This window comes from Leptosomus discolor, chromosome 9 (assembly GCF_034619465.1).
Source record: "Leptosomus discolor isolate bLepDis1 chromosome 9, bLepDis1.hap2, whole genome shotgun sequence".
Lineage (NCBI taxonomy): Eukaryota > Metazoa > Chordata > Aves > Leptosomiformes > Leptosomidae > Leptosomus > Leptosomus discolor.
This window is the reverse complement of record NC_141399.1, coordinates 14,569,386-14,593,555: the sequence shown is the minus strand read 5'-3', so window position 1 is coordinate 14,593,555 and position 24,170 is coordinate 14,569,386. Positions and strand designations below refer to the sequence as shown.

Here is a 24,170-nt window from a genome sequence, read left to right as displayed (position 1 = left end):
ATGGAGCATCAGGCATCCATCATGTCCGACTGGATGCTCCTCGGGCTGATCGCAGTGGTGGTTGTGCTGCTGCTGCTGACCATCTTTGGTTTTGTTGTCTACTCGGGGCTCTTCACAGAGGTGGTTGTGAGTGCTGGCTCCCCACCTGTCGGCAGCATCACACTAGCCTACAAGTTCAGAGTAGGCCCGTATGGCGAATCCGGGCAGCTCTTCACGGATGGCTGCAGTATCTCTTCGAAGCTCTACTCCATCGGCATCTACTACGACAACCCTCACACGGTAAGGTGTGCCCGGTGGGGCCTGCGAGCTCTCGTGGTCAGCACCCGGGTTCCCAGCTCAGGATGCTCCCTGACTGTATTTCAGGCATTTGCAGCTCATCCTCTGTAGATGGGCACTGGGGTTCACAGGGTCTCCCAGATCTGCAGAGGATGCTCTGTGGGGAAAGGCACCTGAAAGCAGGTGTTTCTTGGATAACCCTAACTGGAAGGCATTGGGCGAGCAAAGCTCACTATCTTCTGATAGCTCCTGCTGAACAAGGTATTAGCAGGGTAATGGATCTGGTTATGGAGCAGAGGCCAATGTTCCTGACCCCAAGGTGAGGTGTTCCTTGGCAGATCCCCCAGCTGCAGGAAGTGCAGCCAAGGTGCCTTCTGGACTTGCAGCTCTGTGGTTGAAAGCAGATGGTCTCTTCAGCTTACTGTCTTCATCCATACTCCTCTTGTTACTAGTGCTCTCATGTGTTTCTGGGCTTCCCTGTAGTCCTTTCATCCCCTGAGACTTCCTACTGACACTCAGGTGATGCATGCTGAGGGCTCCTGTCTGATGAAACAGTTACTCCATGAGGCTCTTCAGGCTGGGAGGTGCGCAGAAAGTGTGCTGCCTGATGGCTGCCAGCCACAGCTAAGGGCTCTGATGAGTACAGTCCAGGACAAGGAGCAAACAAAAGAGCATCAGAACTTGCTGGAGGTGAGGAGCCTGGCTGCTGATGCTGGGTGGCACTGGGGTCTCCAAATAGTGGTATGTGGGTGTTTGTCTGTGGCAGACAGCCTGGCTCCCCAGTAATTCTGCAGTAGCTAGTGTGACTGTGGAGGAATGCTGTGGGGGGGAGGGAGGGGCGGTGAAGTGGCCAGCAGCTGTGCGTGTGTGCTTGGGCACGTGTGCTGGCGGCTCGCACGGGGCACAGTGCTTGGCCAGACAGCTCTTGCCCAGTGCTTCTGCTCTGGAGGTGACTGGTCCTGTTCTAGGAACCCTGTTTCGTTGCTTGCAAGATGGTGCTCCCAAGAGTTGGACCTGCTTAGAGGGAACTTGTCCATGAAAGCTTAGTGGTGAGTGGACTTGTGACAGGAAGATATCGGGAGCAAGAAAGCGCTGAGCTTGACTGTGCTCAGTGGAGCCTGGTGCACTCAGCCACCTTGTGTCTTTGTATCCTGTGACGAGCTGACTTAACTTTACCTTCCAGTTTTTGCTTCTGGATCATAGGAGGCAGAGAAGAGACACTCTGCAGTGCCTCTTCCTGGCCTGGCATGGAGGGTGGCAAAGGGGACTCCTCCCACCACCCCAGGATGAGCCGCGCAGAGGCGCAGGGTTCGACTAGACATGCTTGGACACTTTTGTCCACAGGAAGTGTTGTGTTTGGAGTGGGTGAGGGATGGGAGCCATGGGGGGTGCCTGGTGTACTAGGGCCCACATGGTCAGAGTGGCCAGTTCCCCTCCCCGGCTAATTTTTGTCCTTGTCCTTGTGTTGAGGACCTCGTTTGGAGTTGAGAAATCTGGTGCTGCTGCTTCTTCCTCCAGCATCTCAGGGGGCAGAGTGGGGCAGTTGATGCTGTTGGAAGGGCTCAGCATCCATGCTTGGTGCTGCCCTGCTCCGGGGATGTAATGTGGACACACCTGTGGTTGTCCTGCAGACCTTCTGCTTGGGCACTGTGCCTTGCCTCTCTGTTTGCCGAAGCCTGGACTAGTGAAAGCTTGTACTGCTGAGGCCCATGGGTACTGACAAGGATATTCGTGGTGACTCCTGCTTTGGCTGGCCCAGGGAGTGCTTTCGCTGGCAACACCTGGGAAGAAGCGGCTCCTACATGACCCTGGAAAGTTGGGCTGTCCGCGCAGGATGAAGCTGCCTCCTCTTTCTGGTCCTGCCTGTTTTTCTCCTCTTCCTGCATTTGTTGTATATCTGCTCTCATCCTGCGCTTGGAGCAGGCAGTGGGGCTGCTGAACTTGTCTCTGGGTCTCCAGTGGCCATCCAGGGTTTTGGAAGCCAGCTCTTTCTGCTTTCGCAGTCGGGTCTCTCAGGAGGGCAAGACCTTCTCTGCCAGCATGGCTGAATGGCATCTGGTGGCCAAGGAGGCTTGTCTTGGTGTTGGTGACTGGGCGAGGTTTCTCTGGATTCAGGGCTCAGCTGGTGGAGACAGCTTTTGGCCTGCAGTGGTCAAGGCACACTGGGACCTCTGCATGGTGGCCCAGCTGGTGCGCAATCTGGACTGGAGCATGCTACTGGATCTGGAGGCCACCTTCCCCTGCCCCCACTGAGGGTTCTGTACTTGCCCATGGACTGACCACTGATCCAGCATGGGTTGTGAGCACCTTCAGCTAGTGTATGAGCATAGGGGAGCTCCTTGCATAGGGCAGGATATTGTGGGGAGCTACAATCCATGGTGGGGCCCTTGTGAAGGGTGGTAGTGAGTTCGTGTGGGTCTCTAGCTCTATTGGAGGGTGTGTGGCCCCAAGTCTGTGGGTCAGGCTGGGAGATCCTGGTGGTGACATTAGGCAGGGGAATTGCCTCTCTTTTGGAGCCTGCTGGACAGGTGGTGCTCAGGATGGGCACAGTGAAAGCTCTGGGTGCTGCACGTGTGTGGAGTGAGCCTGGAGGGTGCTGGAAGGTCTTGGGGGACCAACGAAGCCTGTAATGCATCTCTGCAACCAGGCATCCCAAGCTCTGGAGGCTGTGCTGTTGACTATTGTGACAGGAGCCTAACCTGCCCTTGGAGGCTTGGCAGGCAGCCCTGCAGACCTTGCGCTTCCCTGGAAGGGCTGTCTTCGCTCTTGACACTGGGCAGGTGACATCAGCCTGAGCCTTCTGCCTCCATAGACACTGTGATGGCTGGGGCACAGCGGGGCCGTGCAGGACATAGCTATGGTGCCTGGGGCTCTGCATGGTGGCAGAAGCTTCCTGACACCCATGAACACACCATCAGACCTGGGTCTGCTGGAGCAGCTGCGGTGCTGGTGGGATCTTCCATGGGCTGATCTGCAGCTCCTGAGTTGGTTCCTGCAGAGATCTGTGTCTCACCAACGGGCAGGCCAGGCAGGGTACTGGGAGTGAGGATGTCCTTGGGCAGGATAGGCAGAGGGCTGCCTTGCCTCCAGGCAGGTGAAGGGGCCAGTTTTGGGTGGATCGCTTGGCTGGGGGCTGTAATGCTCTTGCCTGGCATGCTGGCTCAGGTGCTGAGCAGCCTGGCGTCCCATGGGGTACCCCAGTGTGCTCGTACCCACTGTAGCCATGATGGCATGGGAGATGGTGTGTACTGCTGGCTCCTTGTCCCTGGTGGTCCAATGGAGTGGGAATGGTCACCCAGGATGCTTTTACCCTGGGAGGAAGAGATGACCTCCTCCTCTTCCTCTTTCTTGTCAGTGCTCTCCTGACCTAGGTGAAGCACCCTCTGGTGGAGGCTGGTCTGTCCGGAGCTGGCCACCCAACTGCAGATGTTGACTTGTCACCAAAAATAGACCTTTTGTCATCAGGCAGCAGAATGTGCTTGATGCCTGCTGTGTCCTGTGGGGTCCCTGGCTGAGTGCCGGCAGGCTCTGGCCAGACAGCCGACTTGAGCTTGGCTGCTGGCTCTGGGGGGTTTGATGCCCCCAGCTCTGCAGCAGGAAGGGGCTGATGTCCAGCAGGTGCCAGTGTGGCATTTGCTGTGCTGGTGGACTCGTGGCCAAAGGACACTCTTGTGAGAAGGGAGAACGATGGGGATGCCAGAGCTCCAGCAGCAGCCGTATGCTGGCTCTCGGCTGGGAGTGGGGCCGGGGGGAGCCCTGTGGCCTGGAGTGTGCAGGCTGCCTGGGAGTCACACTGGACCTCAGGGTGGTTGCCGTCAGCAACATCCCTAGGGCTCCCAGCTGGCTCCTGGCTCTCTGGCATTCACACAAGGATGCTCCCCGACTGCTGCTGAACCACTGCCAGCAATGTTTTATGTGTTTTAATGGACAAGATTAATATTAATTTGCACTTTTTTTTCTTTTTCCCTTTTTATTTAATATTTAGCAGACCAGAGGACTTTTCCCTTATTCTCCCACCTCTGGCAGGAACAAAAATAACTCCTCAGCAAGGACTGGATGTGGCAGGCGGGTTTGTGCTCAGCTCCAGCCAAGCGCTTCTGCTCACTTTTAGCTGTAGGCACATGCTAGGGGCTTTTGCCTGCAGTCCACATGTTCGCATGTTCAGCAACCAGCCTGTGCCCAGGCCTTGAATGGATGAGGCCAAAACACTCTCTGAATGCAGGAATGGGTTTTGTTCCCATAGGCAAAGCTGTAGATTAATAGGTTAATCATGTCTAAAACTTCTCTGTCAGGGTGCCTGAGGGAGCAGAGGCTTTGATCGGCACCTGGCCACCCCAAAAGGATGAATTTGGTAGGGAAAGGCTGATTTTAACCAGAGTATGTCCTTCCTTCCCTTGAGATGGGCTTTGCCAGGCAAGGGAAGAGGCAAATCTGCCTTGCTGCTGCCCTTGAAAAAGTGCCTGGGGGGCTGCATGCTATGAAAAAGAAAGTTAAAAGGAGAAGGGAGGAAGCAAATGCGCCTGACCCGAGTGGTGCTGCCTGCTCTGGCAGCTCGGGTCCATCCCTCTGTTGCTCTGGGGCTGGGAGTGAACTGTCTTTGCTCAGGATGTAAATGGAGATTTTGTGTTTAAGGGAATTTTACCTAGATTTCCCTTATCTCCTTGCTTCATCTGGGCCTTTCTGCGTGGATACCTTTTACTGGTGCTTCTCGCTGTCTTTGGGGTGCGATGCTTGGCACAGCTCTGTCTGCAGCTCCCTCTTGCAGCACAGGAGGGCAAGAGCGAGCCGTTAGGCGCACCAGGACCCAGCCTGATGGCTGCTGCTGCTTCTGACAGTCTGTTTTCTTCCTTTCTATTTACATCCGCTTGTGTTTCCCCTCCGGGATGGTCCTGCCATGCAACATTAAAGAGTATTTAAGGGAAAGGGAGGGCAAGGAGTGCGGTGTGGGGTAGTTATGCTACAGGAGGAGACGTTGCTGAGCTTTAGCACAGGCAAAACTAGGGATGAGATTGGGGAGCGCAGAGCGGAGATCCCCTTGGGAGGCACATGGGGGTGGGAAGTGGTAACACACTGGCCTTGTGTGTACCCTCCCTCTACCTCCAATCATCCCTGCGAGATTTTCCTGATGCCAGTGCCTGCAGGGTCTCCGTCTGTCTTGCTGCCGCTGTTTGGCATCCTGGCAGGTCCTGGTGAGGTCTGCCACCCTGTGTGGCAGGAGTTTCCAGCCCTCACCAGAAGACGTTGACAGAAGGTGGCCAGACTCACACATCTGCCACTCCTGGTCGCTGGCTGTCACATCATCTTGTTATCCAGCAGGCTTGAGAGCAGGTGGCAGGGAAGCATGCACGCTCAGTGCCCCCTTCCTTGGTGCCCCCTGTACCCTCTGTTCTTCCTAGGCTCCTTTTTTAGGCCAGTTTGCCCTGGGGGAAGGAGCCTTGTCTCTGCCTGCCGGCTCAGTCTTCCTTCTTCAAGCATCTCTTTGGGTCGGAAAGGACAGCAGCTGTGTGGTGGACAAAAGCTGGAGTTGAAGGAGGGAGCTGGGCTCCCATCTCAGCGGTAGGAAGGCACATTGTGCCCTTAGGTGGTGTCGGGGGGAGTTGCTGGGCTCTCCTGCCCCCTGCCATGTTCCTGCCTAGTGGTGGGATTTTGTTAAAAAATGGAAATTAAAGCAGCTGCCTGGGTCAGCTTTGGTGTGGAGATGGCCAGAGGCTGTGGGCTCTGTCAGGAGCAGAGCCTTGAGCACCCCCCTTGCTGGGCTGGGAGCCTCCTGTGTTTCTCAAATCATGAAAGAGCACACTTTGTTTTGCATGTTGTTGGGGTCCAGGATGGAAGGGGGTGTATTTCTCTTTGTGTTGCTACAAACAGCTTGGTGACTGCATGCAAGTCTTATGTGCCTAAAACTGCACCAGAGTGAGTGTGTCCTCTTAGGAGGGACCCAGCAGCCTCTGAATTTCTCTCCGGCTTAGTGCCATTGGCCTGTGCTGGTGGGTCGCGTGCTCAGGTGGCTGCTGGGGGCAGGAACCCCTGCAGGGCAACCTCCTTGGCAGTAGGATGGAGGCAAGCTGGGCAGGTCGTGATTACATCTCTTTTTTTACCCCCCTGCAGAGCTGCAGGAATGTCTTGTGGATGGGGACGACAGCGAGCGTGTCTCCTCAGTCGGGGCTCTGATGGCGGGGTGAGGAGAGACACTTTCTGCAGTGGCTGTCACCCAGAGTGGGTTTGGGTGAGCAGCCCAGTGGGGTTTAGCTCTTCTCTGCTGCAAGTCCCTCTGCCCTCCAAGGAGGGAAGCAGTACCTTCCCCACTGGGCTGGGACGAGCGTGGGCAGTTTGGGCCTGGACCAGTCTTGGTTATGAGCAGGCACCTGGTTTGGTGTGCCCTATCATGCTGGGCCATTGCGTTTACCTTGGTTCATGGTGGTCTCCTGACTCTGTGCTCAGCAGGTTGAGGTTTTGTCTGGTCTTTAGCCTCTGTCGTCTTCTGATGTCGTCTGTCTGTCCCCGTCGATCAGGTCCCTCCAGAGAAGTGCCGCTTCGCCATAGGCCGAATCCTGAGCGAGGGAGACGCAAAGCCGTCGGAAGAGCAGATCAAGAGGTTTCAGAAGTATGGCTTCAAGATCATCTCCTTCCCTGCTCCCAGCCATGTGGTCATGGCAACCTTCCCATTCACTACACCGTTGTCCATCCATCTAGCTGTCAACCGTGTCCACCCAGCCCTTGACATCTACATCAAGGTAAGCAAGTGTGGCATGAAGAGCGTTACATGTGTTCGGTGGGCTGTCAGAGGCTTCTCTTGCTGACAGCTGATGGGGCTGCTCCGACGTGTCATCTATTGATGTCTTCCCTTGGGCACCACCATCAAGAGCTCCTCCTTTTGCAATCTGGCAGGTAGTTCCCCAGCAGGGATGTCCTCCCATTTGCTCCGTAGGCGCAGGGGTGTCTTTTCTACTGTTTTGTGTTTACGAGAAGCAAGTTCTCATCTGATGGCTTGCTGCTCTTCTCCTTAATGCAGAGATAAAAGCTGGTTTTCCTCTTGAGTGTCTTGCTTGTTGTTAGGATCTGGCAGGTATGTGCCCCTTTGGTGTAATGCATCGTGCCATAAAACTTCTGTTTCAAGTGGCAGCCTCACCGGTGAGGCAGCTGTCTTTCTGCAGGGATGGGAGGAGAAGTTAGAAACTTTCTGGCTTCTGAAGACTTGTTTTCAAGCAATATATTGAAATTTGTGGCCCTTGGCCCTGGCTGGGCAGCCAGCTGCTGTGGGCTGTGTTTGCCCTTGCCCCTGAGCAGAGCAAGTGGCCATCCCCCCTGTTTCTGGTCTTTTTGAAGCCAGCTCTGCTGCCTTGCTCTGTCTGCCAGACCAGCTGTGGCAACGGTGTTTCCAAGCAGCATATCTGACACAGACACCTCCAGATCCAGGCTTTCTAGAGGGTGGGGATGGTCCTGGCCAGCTGGGCAATGGAGGGAAGGGACCATCCTTCCTGGTGGAGGAGGATGCTGGGGAGGGGCTGACGCTCAGCCCCTGGCTTGTCTGACTGTCGAGTTCTGCCGCTTTCGTTTGTTCGTGTTGAAACGCGCTATTTATAAACTTGCTTTTCCTGGCGAAACTCCCAGCCCTGTGGGGGAACCGTGTGAATCCCTCCAGCCTGCACTGTGCCGCAGGATGGCTGCCCGAGTGCCAACCCCAGAACTTCAGCTGGGGGCGCTTTGCTGACCCTCTTGTCCGCCCCAGCCTTGGGCAGCTGCCAGCTGGTACCAGCAGAAGATGTATTAGCACCAGCAGTGGGTGAGACCGCTGCTACTTGTACCCCACCCCGTGCTGGAGAGCAGAACCAATTCCCCATTCTCTTCTAGCTCTGTCCTCTCTCTGTCTCTTCCTGGAGCTCTGCCGGCTGTTTTGGTGCGGGGGGTGTTGGGCACTGCTGCCAGCCCTGCGGCGGACGTGTGGGTGTGCAGGGAGGGGGCTGGCGCGGGTGGGAGCACCAGGTTGGCTGCGGGAGTGCTCAGAGACACGGGGCTGATGCTGCCTTACTTGGGGAAAGGTCCTGGCAAGCGCATCTGTCGCATGAGGGATGGAGTTGTTAGAGCTAAAAAGGGAACCATGGGTTGTTCTGGAAGCACCTGGCAGTGTTTAATGGGAGCGGCCGATTTCAAATTAAAATAACAAATGAAATTGTGCAGAAATGCAGCACCCAGGGCCACGTGCGGAGGCAGGGTACACATTTTGATTTCTGCCCTAGTCCCAACAGCACATGTGTCAGGGTGTGTGCCTGCATCCATCCCTGAGTTCTGCAGCAGAGCCCTGCCCCTGCTGGACCGACCATGGGGATGCAGACAGGGAGACGATGGGATTGCCTGCTCTTGGGGCAGAGGGGAGCGGTTGCTGCTGGTCCCCTCACGCTGCGCTGTGGGGATGCTGTGGCTTCCTCCAAGGTGGCATCGGGGACTTTGGAGGCTGTTTGCAGCTGCACCAGCAGCATCCCTGCCACTTCTCCTGCAGACTGGACTGCCTTCGGCCCTGGGGCTGTGCTGGCACTTCCCCGGGGGCGGAGGGATGGGGAAGGAGGGGAGAAACTTTCATGGGAACAGGTGACCTGTGCTTGCTCGGTGGTGGGAATGGGGGTTACCATGGAGACAGCTTCTCCAAATAGCATCTTTCATCCCACCCCCGGCGCCCAGCTCCCTTAAGCAACCCGAGACAGCAGCGAGACAGAGATTTGCTTTATTTATTTATTTCACGCTGTGCCTGCTTTGAGAAGGGTGCTGCTAATGAGAGCTGGGGGTCAGGCCTGCCGAGCGTGTGGGTCCCCCTGCTGCCATCGTGTCCCAGCAGCATTGGAGAGGAAGGGGAATGGGATGGCAGAAGCCAGGAGACAAGAAAGGGGGCTCAGCAGCAGAGATAGAATTCCAGCTCCATGGAGAGAGGGAATTAGCTGAAGTGGAGGGAGGCTAGCATGGCCACCTAGTCATAGGAAGGAGGTGTTGGAGAGCAGGGGATGGAGAGGGAGGTGGAGGAGGCAAGGAGAGGTGTGGAAAGTGGGGAGGGAGGATGGAGAAAGCTCTGGAGATGCTGAAAAATAGGGGAGGAGAAGGGGACTGGGGGGGCATGTGTAGGGTGAAGGAGCTGAGGGTTTGGGGACCAGCTGAGGGAGCAGGACTGCAAGAGGTGATGGGGAAGTCTGGGGCAGAGCTGGAGGAAGACCCACCATGGGTGGCCCTCCAGCACCTTTCCTGTGGCGTACCCTGAGGTTAACTGTTGGGGACATTGAGCCCCCAAGACTGAAGGCTGGTAGACGTGGAGGGTGTGTGTGGCTCCCTCTGGACTCGATGGTGCCTTGCTGAAGTTACTGGGAATGCCTGTGGCTCAGGTTTCCCAAGCAGCGTGGGTGCAGTGGTGCTGGCTTTCAGCAACCTGGGCTTCATGTGTCCCAGTCTCCCAGTCTGTTGCTGCTTCAGAGGGACAGGGAAGATTAAAAATAAAGTTTATAACGATAGTTAAAAAAAAATGAACAGGATGGTGGAGTCTCCTTTTGTTAGGGATGAAAGGGAGATGGGCTGTCATGGAGCAGGAGGTGCTGTGGTCAGGCTGCCCTTGCAGCATGCCTCCTCACCTCCCTGGCTCTCATGGGGCTCAGGAACTGGCATTTCTGCAACTCTGTGGGTGCAGCCACAGCTTTTGGGAACTGTGGGGAAATGGCTGCAGCCATCCGCAGCAGGTAAGAGGGCATCCTTTCCCTAGGATGGCAGGCCGGCAGCAGCAGTGACTTGCTGGCTAGAATCGCCTTTGGAGAAGCCCAGGAGGTCCTGCTGGCTCATTGCTCCAAGCGCGGGTTATTTAAGGCATAGACTGGGATTATTTAATGTCCCATTAAAGCATTTCTTCCCTAATAGCTCCTGCCGATGCCTTTCCTTGCTGCCAGGCAGGTATGCCCCGCTTTCCTGGGGTGTACACTTCTGGCCCACAGCACAGCTGCTGGTCAGACCTGGCAGTCCTGACACCTGGGTGCAAAGGAGAGCTTCTGCAAAGCTCTTCCCTGGTGGGGACCCTTTCTCACAGCTCTGGGAGCAGGTTATTGCCCTGTAACCTCCTGTCATATCAAAGAGCATTTATTTTGGCTTGGATGTAATGATCTCTCCATGGTGGGCTGCCTGTGCCTGCATCTCTCTGCATCCGTGCTGGCATCTAGTGGGCACCCCACTGCCAGGCAGGTGGGCTTGGATCTCTCAACCCCATGGCTCCTCAGGCAGCTGGAGAGGTGGCTAATCGCATTTGAGGTGATTAGATGGCAGGTGTCTCCCACTGCAGCCCTAGAAGTGACTGGCTCAACCTGGCCTCTTTCCATGGGGTTTTGGCTCAGTTTTGTGCTCTCTCCAGCTGAGGAGGATGTGCAAGTGGAGGTATGAAGGAGGAGAGTGATGCCAGCATTGTCCTGTCTGTCTTGAACCCTGCCCTGAACCAGAGCACGAGCTGGCTGGCTCCAAACTGTGACTCTGCCTAACCTGGAAAACGGGTTTAATCTCTTTAGCTGGTCTTGAAAAGGCATCCTCCAACTTTCAGCAAAAACCTCAGCTCTTTCCCTTGCCCTGGGTTCTGTACTAGGACATTCCCCACCTCTATGGGCTTGTGAATCACTGCTTTATGGTGCACATCTTGAGCAGCAGTGGCTGGCACGGGCTCCATGATGCCAGGAAGGATTTGTGAAGCTATCAGGTTGGCTCCTGCCTGGCGTGGGCTGCCACTCTCCTCCGCACCTTGGCCCCCAGTCTATGGGGACCCAAAGCAGGGTGCTCCATAAGGTGCTAGAAAGACATGGTTGCTCCCATTTACAGCCAGGGAAATGTGTTACTTTGCTAGCTTGGAGGGAGCTTTGGGCCTCTTACCAGCTATGGCAGTTTAGGATGCAGTCACCTCTTGTCTCTTTCTTTGATAAGATAAATATACAGAGCTTGTAAAGTCTTTCACTGTTACATTTTCCAATCTTAATTCCTGGGTCCTTTTTTGGTCCTGTTTTCAGCTTAGAAAGTTCTTTGACTTGTCAGTAGCACAAATGGATGTTTTATCTGAGCAGTGATGTTATTGCTGTGGTGTGCAGATCTCTGGTGGAGGTCTTGTCCCCTGCCACGGACCCCCTGGTCCAGGGCTTTGTTCTGAGCCAGCTAACAGTGACTTCAAACATGTGCCACTGTCCTTTGATGGAGTTGTAGTTTCTTGATTAAAAATGGGAAACGGTACCAAGTCCTATATCTTCTCTGAGTTTGAATGAATGGCCCAGTTGCTGGTTCATTTATCAGTCAAGCCCACAATCCCCACAAAAATAAATCATGTTTACCAACAGAATGTGACAGCTGTAAACGTGTGTTGGTTTGCCTTAATTATGCCGGTCTCCTTTGCTTCCTGGTGATCTGGTCCACTTGCAGCTGTCCGTTTATTTTGCCTTGCCTCAATCTTTGCCTGACCAGTCTGTGCTTGCCCAAGTCAGCATTTACCCATTTGAATATTGGCAGGTACAGCCTGCTGTCTCTCCTGGGACTTTCTAGCATCTGCAGCTGGCCAGAGATCACCCTTTGACATGCGGACAGCTTGTCAGCTGGGACTTCAGCATATTTTAAATGTATGTTATCTGGACCAGTGAGCTGTGTGTTATATGTTCCCATGGAGGAGCAAACATTTCACCTGCATCCTCTGCCCATGTTGTCTGGCTTTGTCCTAAATCTATTGCAGAAATACTCACTGAACACTCCTCCCTTCTCGGTGGTGCCACCAAGGTTTCCCCCGGCTGACGTGTGCAGGATCTGTGCCATCCTTCAGGCTCTCCTCCTCTACCCAGCGCCCTGAACAGTTTCTTAACGTGAATGGCTTTCTGTCTGCAGGGGACTGGGAACCTACACATGGTTCTTTATGACAGCTAAGCCTCGGTGCCCAGCGCCCTTGTGAGTATGGCTGCGCCTTGTCTTTCCCCTCCTGCTCCCCTGACCACGCTGCCATGGCTGCTGGCTTTGCTCAGATCTGTTGACGTTGCTTTTCTCCCAGTTGTTATACATGAAGGTCTATGGAGCTCTGTTCCCATCCCAGATGGTTTGTGTTTTAAAGGCAAAACCATGGAGCAATCATTTTGCTTGGCTGTGTCAGCGGGTTGGGGTCAGGGGTTGGCAGCTGGTAAAACATTTGCAAAGAAGGCACAATTATTGGGATGTTCTTCCACTTAAATTCTTTCTCCTGGCTAATTTAGTTCATTTATTTTGGGCTCTGTGAATGAAGCCTTTTTAAATACCAGCCTGTGTGCAAGTGGTCTGGGCTGCAGTGTGTGTGAGACCTGATCATAGCAGCAGCTCCAGCTGATCAGCTCCTGCCTGAGGTTTTCCCCTCAGGGTCTAGGAAGTACTACCGATGCCAGCCCTCTCTGCTGGTGCTGTTCTCAGCCATAGCTTTGCTTGTCTTTGTGAACTCTTTTGGTCTCCTTTGAGCTCTGGGGACCACTGGCTGAAGACCACTGCCTGAGGTGGAGCCCTTACTGAGCCAAGGCCACTCAAAGTTGCATATCTATCTCCCCAGGGAGGATGAGGAGCAGCATACCTTTATCCAGAACTTATCACCACCAAGCTGGCACTTTGCTGCCCTCAATGTCTCATCATGTAGGCCTGGAAGGACTCATCCAGATGACCTTCTACCTTCTTGCATCAGTGGCTGACCCTGCAGAATATGCCTGTGGCTTTCTGAGAGATGGAGCTTTCCATCGTCCTCCTTCCATTTTCCCATGCCCCAAGGTGACCAAGTGGATTGGTTTGTGGATGCCTTGAGAGAGGTTTGGGGTGCTAAGGAACGAGGTTGTACCTAGTCTGCCTTGCTAGGTGGGCTTACCTTCAGGTTAAGCCCATGTGCACTTGAATATAGGTCTGTAGCTTTCTCAGGAGGGCAGGAGGTTATTTCACTGTGAGAGTGACAGGACACTGGAACAGGCTGCCCAGAGAGGCTGTGGAGTCTCCTTCTCTGGAGACATTCAAAACCCACCTAGATTTGTTCCTGTGTAATCTGCTGTAGGTGGTCCTGCTCTGGCAGGGAGGTTGGACTAAATGATCTTTCGAGGTCTCTTCCAGCCCCTCACATTCTGTGATCCTGTGATGCTGCTGTTATGTGATCCTCACACATCAAATAAAAACGGGGAAAAAATAGCCCTTGAGAGTCATAGAGGATTTGACGTGTCTAACTCATATAGAGACGAGACCAGAGTTGACAGCGTGACAGGCTGCTGGGCCTTGGGCTGGCAGGGGCTTGGAGTAAGGATACAGAATCTGAGGGGAAGTGTTTTCGGAGCCCTTGCATGTGTCTGCACGGGTCCCAACCCGAGCTGTAGATTGGGTCATGCGTGGCTTGAGCGCTGCAGACGGACCTCGCTGGCACCTGGTTCCCGCCAGTTGTATACCGAGGGGCTGCAGCAGCAGCAGGTTGGAGCCATCCCCAACGGTTGTCCCTCAGATACCTCTGCTGTGGCTGTAGTCGTAGACCAGTAACATCTCCAGTGGGTGTACTTGATTGGGGTGGGGAGATGGCTGATGATGGGAAACGCTGGGGAGGCATGGATGCTTGTGGTGAATGGTGCAGACAGACACCTGGTGGAGGGTGAGAGTTTTTCCTTTCCAGTTTTTTTTTGCTTTTGTTGGTTTTTTTACTTCAGTATAATGGTCTGACTGAGAGTGGGGGATTGAGGACAAGCCACCTCCCTGGTCTTGCCCCACTGGTGATAGCCAGCCAGCAGCAGGGTTTGGAAATGAGGGAGGAGAAACAAGACCCATCCTACTTATTTTCCCCTCTTAGAAACACAATCCACCTCTAATGCTGCCCTCAATGGTGTTGTCTTCGTTGGCTGTCACTTAAGTCTGTAAGTGCTACATAGTGGATTGAGCCTCTCTTTAGGAATCCCTTTGGGCTTGGGGGTGTGTTGGGTGTTTGCAGTCTGCTCCCCCAAAGGGCACTGGAGCACAGCCTGTTGCTTGCAGCATCTCCCTGCAGCCCGGGAAACCGAGGCAGGGGGATGTTGCACCCAACCTGCCATGTGCTGCTGAGGTCTTCCACCACTGCTCGTGACCACAGGAAAAGAAGAAGGGAGAGCAGAAGAGGAGAATGTCAGAGATGGCTTTGGACAAGTGTTTCTGGTTGCCTGGGGGCTGATGGGCATTGGGGCATGTGGTGTGGTGATGCGCATTGAGTCCGTCATGTTCCCTCCTCTCACCTAGGCTTTACGCACCTGTTTCTGCTGCCGGTAAAAGAGATGATGTACGTAGATGAGATTTTGGCCTTATTTTAGGGGAAGATAGTTTAAGGTTGGGGGTCCCAGTAAGCTACGAATCTCTCCCTACCTGTCCCTGGTTTCCCACCAGCCTGGCTGATGTTGAGGATGAGTGCCAGCGTAGCTTGGCCAGCAGTGTTTGAGGACATCCTTGGCTGGTGTCTGCTCTCTGCCAGGAGCCAGTGAAGCTCTTGATCTTGGGCTGGGCAGGAGGAGCAAGGAAAGGGTGGGCACCGTGATGCTTCAGGCCAAGCCGCTCTGGAAGGTGACATGCAACTGCAGGAACCGGAGAGGGACCCTGAGGTGTCTCTGCATGGGCTTGGTGCTTCAGGGGCACATTCATCTCCCGATGACCTGCACTGACAGCTGGTTTTCAGTGGTCTCACTCCAGCGAGGCTGCCTGCTTGCTGCTGGTTGGCAACCCCTAGCTGCGTGTCACATCACATCAGTTCATGTGTTTGCGGCGACTTTTATTTATTAAATATTTTTAGTGACAAAACCCTCCAAAGAAGTTTCAGTCCTGTGAGTGACCTCGCCTTCAGCGCTGCGCAAGGGAGCATGCCAGGGAGGGCAGGATGGCCACGAGGTCAGGCTGAATGCTGAGCCAGGTGGAAGGGTTTTGTGGTGGGCAATGTCATTTAACACCGTAGGGACCTGTGGACCTGGTTCAGGGTCAGCTTGTGCAGCGGAGCGGGTCCGTTTAACCTGTGTCTGCAGGGAAATGTGCTCCTCCTGTGCCGCTAATGGAACATATGGGGATCCAGGGCTCTGCGTCACGTCTCCTGCCACTCGCAGCAGGCATCCCCACTTTCCCACTTCTCCAGAGGAATTTGGCAGCCCCAGGCCACTACTCATCTGCTGTCAGTTTTTCCCTGGACCTTGCAGGCGGGTGGACAAGTGGTGACTTAGTGCTGGCCGTGCTTCATGTTCAGTGCTAGGCACTGCCCTGACAGAGCTGGCATGGCCGAGTTGTGCCAGGCACACCAGTGTGCACTGGTTGGCATGTTTGCTGGCTGCCTGGCACGTGCCAGTGCTATGCCTGCTTCGCTGCCGCCTTGCGCTTGCAAGCACAAGCACACGGCTTCTGTTTCAGCTCTGCTGTTGGGTTGCATGGGGGCAGGTGTAAAGCCGCAGCTCTGGCAGCATGGCTGCTCTGAGCAGAAAAGAGGTTTTCTGGCCAGCTTTGAGCTTCAGTCGTTACAAAGGCTCCTTCCTGGTCTCATGTGTGAAATCACCTGTTTTTTCCCCAACTTCTTGTTGGCTCTATGCAAGCATCTACTCCAGCAGCAGGCAGAGGAGTCCTGATCCCAGGAAAGTGGCTGGCATGGGACACAGGCTCCCGGCCATCATGGCCTCCCCAGTTCTAATTGATCACAGAATGGGAACAGCCCATGTTGGAAGGGACCTGAAAAGATCATCTGGCCCAGCCTTTGATGGGAAGGGAGCCTGGATTAGGTTATTTACCACCTGGTTGTATCTTGAAAGACTCTGGAAATGAGGACTCCACCACAGCCCTGGGGAGGTTGTTCCAGCTGGCAGCTCAGCCCTAGTCTCTGCCACCATGGGTGCTTTCCTGTGACATTCAGCATTTTGATCCTGTTACCATCCCAGCTCCTTTTCTGGCAGCATTTCCAAAGGCAGTTCCTGGAAGGAGAGCAAACTTCAAGCATTTGCCTTCCCATGCATGCCAAACCGTGCAGGCATCCCTGATGGCCCAATGGCTAAAAGCCTGGTCCAGTGCTGCCTGTTAGCCGATGGTCCTGCTGGGGAGCATTTTCATCCCAGGAGAGAGCATGAAGCCACCTTGCTCTCCCAGCTGCCACTTTGGAAAGCTGGGCCTTGCAGCCTTGTAATGACTTAGCCAGCCTTGCAAAATTGCCACAGAGATGAATCCACTCAGACACAAAGATTTGCTCCCCCCTCACCTTTGCAGAGAGGATTCATGATCATGGAGGAAGCCAGGGATACTTCATACAGCTGTCCAAGGGAGAGAAAGAACGAATCGGTTGCCTTGGGCAAGGAGGGAAAGGAAAATACTGTAGTGCTTTTCTGTTGGATCACTTTATCGGCTCAATCTGTATGTGTGCTCTCCCTGAAAGTGTTTAAAGAGAGTCCCAGAGGATGCAGTTGGCTCAAAAGGTTTTCTTTGTCAGGCGTTGGAGACAGGTCCAGCTCTCTCAAGCAGCGACACCATCCCAAACCTTGGGGTCTTCCCTCCTTGCCAGCTAGTCGATTAATTTGAGGATGAGATTGATCTGCCTCTCTGCAATTATTTTAGCAGGGTCATAATGATTTTTTTCTGGGCTGGTTCTTCCCCATAGCCCTCTGAGCCAGACCTTGCCAGCTGTGCCAGGCTTGAGAAACAGCAAAATGAACCTGATCAAATGCAAAACACCTTCTTAGAAATATCGCTCTTTTCCAGCAAATGCTGTTGGCCCAGTTTCCCTGGCTGTGAAGCTCTCACTTTGAAACCTGTGGAGCAAGGAGATAATACATTTGAAGGCATTTTTACCTGCACAAAAGGGACCATTGTGCTATGACTAACTTGCACTTTTTCAATTCTAGTTCGGTATAAAATGGTAGGAAAGGCCCTACTTTGGGGAGGGCAGGAGAACAAAAACATTTCTTTTCTGCACTGAGTCAAAACATGGATGGATGAGTCGCGAGGTTGGGTGGTGATCAGATCACAGGGATGAAAGAACAAAATCAGTTCTGGCTCCTTCCAATGCCAAGAGTTTACGTGCCGTAGGCGCAGCGCTTGCTTTGGGGCTGCATCGGTGGCTGGAGCACTGGCAAGGCGGCTGAGCCCAGCTGTTTGCTCTGAAGCAGAGGGGTATCACTGAAAGTCCCTCAGGGTCTCTTCTTTCGACAGGGCTCTACATATATATATATGTATGTATGTATGTATGTATAACCCTGTTGTCTCTGCCTGCCTGCAGCAGCTGCTGCCCTTCGGATGCTGTTTGAGTTGATGTCGCTGCATGCTGGTGGCCTCGGGCAGAGGCAGCAGGCTGGAGGTGTCCTGAGCTGCCAGTCCTCATGACTGTGGCAGGCGTGCTGGTCTGCAGAGCCGCTCATATCTTGGAGAGGCTTTCACAGGCTCAGTGTGTGCATTTCCTCTGTTATGCTGTTGCCTGATGACCGTTGCTCTGCCCGCACCTGTAGGGGGGACTCACAGCCTTGGCAGAACAGGAGTAGGGTACGGAGAGGTGTAATGGTTCAGTGCAGACCTACATACAACCAGTACATCCCATCCTGCTTTGAGGAGCAAACACCTGGTGCTGAGCTCGGGTTGTCCCAACAGGCTGTGGAAAATCATGCTGCCAAATCCTGGCTCTCTTGGACTCCTCTGGATTTGCCAGGACTGGGTTCATCTTTGTGGTCTCCAGCTGCCTCTGCTGTTGCAGGGCTCTGGAGCAGCTTGCAGCCTGGTCTGTGAGCTCCTTGAAAGAGGAAGGTCAAGCTGCGCTTAATTCTGGGCTTGCAGGCTTTTGGAGAGTGCCTGGGAGCCCTCAGCTCCAGGACACCTTTTGTCTCATTTCTTTTCCAGCATGTGGCAGCTTATTCCAGCCTCTTTGATTCAGCCAAACCAGGGAAAATCGGAGCCTTTAATAGAAACGTTGGCAGTTTGTAACTCCAGCACCTCTACCCAGAGCTGGCAGAGATGACTCCAGGTTAGAACTGCCCTGAGGCAGCTGGTGGAGGTCTGCAACCTGGCGGGGATGTCTGGGCTTCCTGTGCTGCAGTCCATCCCGGGTGAGCGGCAAACAGTGGCAAGCCTCTTTGCCTTTGTGGCCAGTGGGCCAGGTGGGTAGTCATCTAGCACCTCTGCTGTTTGCCCAGTCGTATAGGAGTGAGAAAAGGCGTTTTTTCCCCTGCTGTCAGACAACAGCAGGCAGAGGAGGCAATGGCTCCCTGGGGACTGGCTCAGGGATGAGTCAGTGCTTGTCCTCTGTCACCATTGAGCTGACTTCTCTCAAGATCTTTTCTGTGGTATCTGATGTTGGTAAGAGACCAGAGGCACCTGATGGACCAGTGGCTCTGGGTGGGCCAAGGCAGCATCCCTTTTCTTTGTTTGCAACCCACCCAATGTTTGCCTTTCCTGGGCTCCTGGTGAGCATGAGGAGGTGGAGGCTCATGCCTGGCTTGAGCAGATGCATTTCTGCTGGGTTTGTTGGAGAAATGTTCTCACTTAGGTAGGGCCCCTCTGCCCTGCCAGGGCTGGCAGGAGGGCTGGGGCTGTAACACAAAAAAGGATGTGCCTCCAGCGTGGAGCAGAGGAACAAATCTGCCTAAGAGTGGAGATGATGATGGAGAGTCACCTCTCTTTCTGGGTAGCAGGGAGAAACTAGAAAGGTTTCTGTGCTGACTTGGAGCAAAGCCTAGGTACAGCTTTTGGGACAGGATTGGATTTCCATGCTTGCCATGTCCTCTTTTTCCAAAGCTCATCTCTTAGAGGCATTCAAAATATGGATCTCCTGGCTTGTGTGCAGAGGGGGAGCAGAGCAAGGCTATTGGAGGCTTTCAGGATTGTGAGAGCAGCCCAGCTGCAGCAGAGAGCCTGAGCTCCGCTCCACCTCACACCAAGGCAAGAAGGGGTGCTGGCTGCCAGGGGAGGGACTTGCAGTCAGCCTTCTCGGGCACTGGGGTAGCAAAACAGAGACCCTGAGACTATGAAATGGAGTCACTGGTGGGGCTTGAGGCATGCTTGTCTTCCAGGCCACTGGCATCTAGATCTTGCACATCTACATTTTGCATGGCTGTGTTCCTCCTAAAGCTCAGCGAGGCTCTGCCGGTCTGAGGCTGAGCTCCAAATTAAAAGACGCTGAACAGCACGGCTTTACATTTCAAAGGGTCTGAGGGAGCAGAAGGATGCCTGCGAGTTTCTGGCACTATGGAGTAATTGGGGTGATTTTTTTTTTTTTTTTTTTTTTTTTTTGGCGGCTTGCACGATGACTGCCGGGTGCTCGCTCCACAGACGGATGGTTTTACCGGTTCATCCTCTGCTAATATGAGGAATTGTAACAACCCTGCAGGGATGAAGGGAGTGCTGGAGCAGAGTGCAGCAGGGAGAGCAGGTTAGGAACCGCTCTGCATCCCTGACTCTGGCTGCTTATCACAGTGATAACTTGTGGATGGGCATGTTTGCACTGCAGGACCCTTGGAAACTTCTGCTTATGTCTCCCTGCCTTCCACACACCACCAACCAGAAGATCTGGTATATTTAAAGCTGTTACAGTGTCCATTTCTCTTATCTTCACAGCTCTGCAGGGTGGATCCTAAGGCAAAAGTGCTGCTTGAAGGTCAAGGACAGACCTTTAAGGCAGCTGGGAGAGTCATCAGTCTGGGAGTCCCTGCCCCAGTGTGGCGCTGGGGGCTGTTGCCTTTCAGATGAAACCCGAAGGCATGTCCTGGCCCCGTGGGGATGAAGAGGATGCACTGTGACTGTTCACAGCTGCCTGCTGGCTTCAGGTTTTTGCTGGCGGGCTCTGTTCCCACTCCCTGGGGTTGTAAGGCACCCCAGGAAGGCTGGAGGGAGGGAAACCATGGCCTCGTTCCCACTGCGGACACCAGCATTTTCTCCCTGCCACTGGACGGCCAGTTACTCTCAGCTGCTCCTCTTGGTTTTGTTTCTGCCGGGAGCTGGTAGCAGCTCCTTGACATGCAGAAAGGTAGATATCTATCATCTGCTGTGGCCAGCTGCTCTTCTTTTCCATGCTGTGCAGATTCACAGCTTGGGGTAACGTCCGCCCAGTGGTACAGTAACCAGACCGTGAGTTGGCGAAAGCTTATCCAGAGGTCAGAGTCGGAGAAAGACTTGCTCAAGTACTTCTCTGCCGAGTGGTTCAGCAGACGAGAAAAGCAGAAGCGGCTCCTATGGCTGCAGGAGCTGCCTGATGCTGTGGGCTTGCATCGTCTCCTGTTTTTGCATCCTCCTTTTCTCCACATGCATCTCTGGGTACCATGTTCACTTGTCCCTTCCTTGCTCAGTTCCTGCCTCCCCATCAAGCCCTTGCCTGTGTCGCCCACCAGTTAGCCTGCAAAGCTGTGTCTCCCAGCAGGAGCTACTGTGGGACCTGTAGCATTGGTTCAGCTCTGGCTTTATGCTGTGCCATGGGGCACAGGCCCAGTGTCCAAACGTCTCCTCTCTTGCTAGCCTAGACCCAGCAGCCTTCCTGGGACAGGGCTGCAGTGGCACAGGGCTGAGTCCACTCCCTGCCCATGACGAGCTGCAGCTGCTTGGGGGAGGGTAGGTGGGGACAGAGGGGCAAGGATGCTTCCCTAAAGTCCTCCCCATTCTCCGGGTACCCAGAGCTTGAGGGAGGGCACTATGGTGCTGGGAAGAGGGAGGATGTCCTCTGCTTCTCAGGGGGCACCAATGAGTATCTGGGGCAGCTCTGTTGGCTGCGATGTCAGCTGATGTGCTGCCATCGGTGACATTACGCAGGGCTGCGTGTGGTTTGTGGTAGCTGGGAGAGCGAAGCAGTGGTGAAGATGGGGAGGTGGCTCCCCGACAGGGAAAGACCTGGAAAGTTGAGTGGCACAGTGCCTATCTGGAGCTTTCACGGCTCATGCAGCACCTCTGGAAGCATACAGGACCTGGAAAGCTGCAGGCTTGTGTAAGGGCAGAGTCGGGCTGGGCTCCATCCTTGCCTAACTTGCTTCGATTTAATCTCCTGATTGATCTGCACAGTCAAACTCACAATCCTGTGCTGGCAGAGGAGCAGTCACCAGACTGCAAAGGTTGCTGAAAGCAGCTGCTCCCCTTCCCTGCTGCCTGTATTGCGGGCAGAAGAGCTCGGGTCCCCGCCGGCACCGCCAGCCTTTGCCTTCCTGCACACCCCAGCACACTGTGGCAGCGTGCTCGACAGGCACTCTCCAGACCAAGGTAATGAGTCCCCTGGGGCCCTGCGCTGGGATCCCTGGTGTGCTGAGGAGGAGGAGGAGGAGGTGAGGGTTGCAGAGGAAAGGCAGACATCCAGCCCCACCTTGTCTCCCCGTGCCTGCTCTGGGCAGGGCAGCTGGAGAGGTTGGTCAGCACGTGCAGCTGCCTAAATGGTGTGACCTGGCTTGAGGATGTCTGAAGCTGTCCTGAAGTCCCTGATGAATTTGCCTGGTGCTGCTCGTTTGCCTCCCTTACCCCCTCCTCGCCTCTGCCTGTATTTCTACCTCCTCCTGCATTGCAGGCAGCCTGCCTGTCTTTTTGCCTTTTGCTTTCTGCCCGCCAGCGCTGTTTGTTTGCGCTGGGGATTTCCTTGGGCGAATTGTTACTGCTGGCGGCACGTGGTGGCTGGAGGCTCTGGGGGCTTCATTAGCTGAGCTCACCAGCAGTAGTTGTCATCATGCTGGGGCTCACCAGGGCCACGAGGCTCTTTGCCCTTTGCCTCACAGGATTGCCGGCTTTTTGGGGTAGAGGTGCAAGCTCTTGGACATGGGGGTTTGAAGACAGCTTTTCTGGAAGCCTGCGGGGAAATGTCTCTTGTTCGTTTATAAAAATTCAGAAAGGCGCTAGTCCTGGGCCTTGGCTTGCTTTTAAAACACAGAGATGTCTGTCCCTTGGGCAAGGGAAGGAGAAGTGGAGGCAGGAGGGGCAGTGAACTGAGGGTGAGCAGTGGCTCATGAACGAGTGTCCTGCAGCGGAGAGCCCAGAAGGGATCCCCTGTCACCCAAGGCAAGCCTGGGCCTCCCTGAGCAGGAGGTCAAATGGTTTCTTCATTGTTGGCTGCACTTAGCCGTTAGCTTGGAGGATCCTCCTGTCCTAGAAACTTGCTTTTTACCATCAGATGTGGTGATGTATTGTACTGGCAACATGCTGATGGACATTGTGATCATCTTACCGGTTCCTTCTCAGCCAACCAGGCTGAGACCTGCTTGATCTTCCTCTTTTGTGGCCTTCCTTGCCTTCTAAACAAGGCTGATAAACCTGATGTTAAGTCCCTGTCAGTGGGGAGGGAAGGACTATTTTGTCTGGGAATCAGGCGGTTGCATCCTGACTTTGCTTCAGGCTGACGCTGGCTTTATCTGTGCAAGTAAGTTCAGCAAGGTTAGGTTCTTCAGCTTCCTTTCTCAGCTGCGAAGGGATGGTGTGAGGCTGAGCTTAGCTCATCATGAAATATATTCCATGAAGCCTGGGAGCCGGGGGCGTTGCAAAAAGACAAGGTTGTTCAAGGACGGGACAGGAAGGTATTTATTCCACTGCACTATTTTCTTCCCAGGGGCATTAATGTGACACATGTCCTGAGTTTGTCCTGATGACAAACAAGCTGTGGAAAAGCAGCTGGAGATGCCCATGATCCTGGGAGGATGGCTTGTAGAGCCAAAGAACATGAGGAAAGGGCTGGGATTTGGCAGGGGGGGCCTGGACCTTGGCTCAGGAAACGTAGAGCTCCCACGTGCTATGAGGACTAGGCACTCCTGCTCCATCTCTATTGCTTTGGTTTGCTGCACAAGGTTTTCATCACATGAGCTGTTACAGGTAAGGATGTGTGTGAGAAGGTTGGGAGCGACAAGCCTCCACTGGACATCCCTGTTGTGGAAGGGCAAGGACTCAAGCAAGTGGTGGTCCAGGAGTTAAAGCAATCAAGGTGGGCTGGTAATGTCCATCCGGATGAGGAGCCCTCCAGGCTCTCAGCTGTGAGTTAGCCATGGAAGAAGATCTCTCACCACAAGAAAGAACCTGTTGTTGGGTGTCTTGGGGCAGGGCTGTACTCTAGGTTAGGGCTTACTCTCCCTTTGAGCAGCCTAACAGAGACCCAGGTTTCAAAGAGGCTCTTTTTACCTGCGTGATGCCCCGTGTAGGGTGGGAGGCTGCAGTGCGATAGGCTGCCTGGCTGAGGCAGGACAGACAGGAGAACATCTTGGGTGATGATTCCTTTCCTGACAGGCCCTGCCTTGACAAGAAGCAGAGAAATTGCCACAGCTGCTGCTCCTGGCAGCCTCGCCAAGGCAACAGAGCAGGCAAAGCGATTTAGCGTTGCTCCAGTCATCCGTGATGGCAGAGATCATTGCATCAAACCTCTTCAGCGTTGCGATTAATGCTGAAAAAGCATCCTTTGAGGGCTGGAAGGAGAGCCTAGGTCCCTGGAGACCTGCACTCCGAAGCAGAGGCAGCCCTCTCCAGCTGCGGTCCTCCTCTCATCTGCCTCCTTTCACGTGCGGCTGTTGACCCACACGCTCCTGTAGTGATGGAGTTCTAGGGATGGGGACAGGAACCCAGGGCTGGTTCCTTAGGGGAGGAGAGATTATGTGGATTTACGTGGATTTCTTGTCTTATAATGAAAATCCAGTGTTTGAGCTTTCTGAGTGGTTAAAACCAAAGTCCCCTTCAGAGAGCTTGTGTATGGCAGTGATGGGGAAGGAGGAAGAGAGGAAGGGATGTGGTTGGGGTCAGGTAGGAGGAAGAGTGTGAGAATATATAGTGGAGCTCTGGGAAGCTGGTGAGAACTGCCTCCCCAGCTGGCTTCACTTAGCCATGGCAGGTACAGGAGCAAGGCAGAACTCTGTGACATGGAAAGCACTGAGATTTTAGGAAAAGGTTGTTTTGTTTTTTTTTTAATGCAGAATTTTTCTTCACTTCTGAAACTCTCTGCTCCATGACTAATTACTCCCAAATAA

General features: G+C 54.2%; 1 protein-coding gene across 1 annotated transcript in view; it reads left to right on the top strand.

Annotated features, from left to right (window-relative positions):
* TEX264 (testis expressed 264, ER-phagy receptor) overlaps nucleotides 1–24,170 on the top strand; it is a 39,556-nt gene continuing 15,386 nt past the window's right edge. The window contains exons 1-2 of the mRNA XM_009954039.2: nucleotides 1–279; nucleotides 6,786–7,007. Of these exons, the coding sequence (XP_009952341.2) occupies nucleotides 1–279; nucleotides 6,786–7,007 (501 nt within the window). The remainder of the gene's footprint in view (nucleotides 280–6,785; nucleotides 7,008–24,170) is intronic.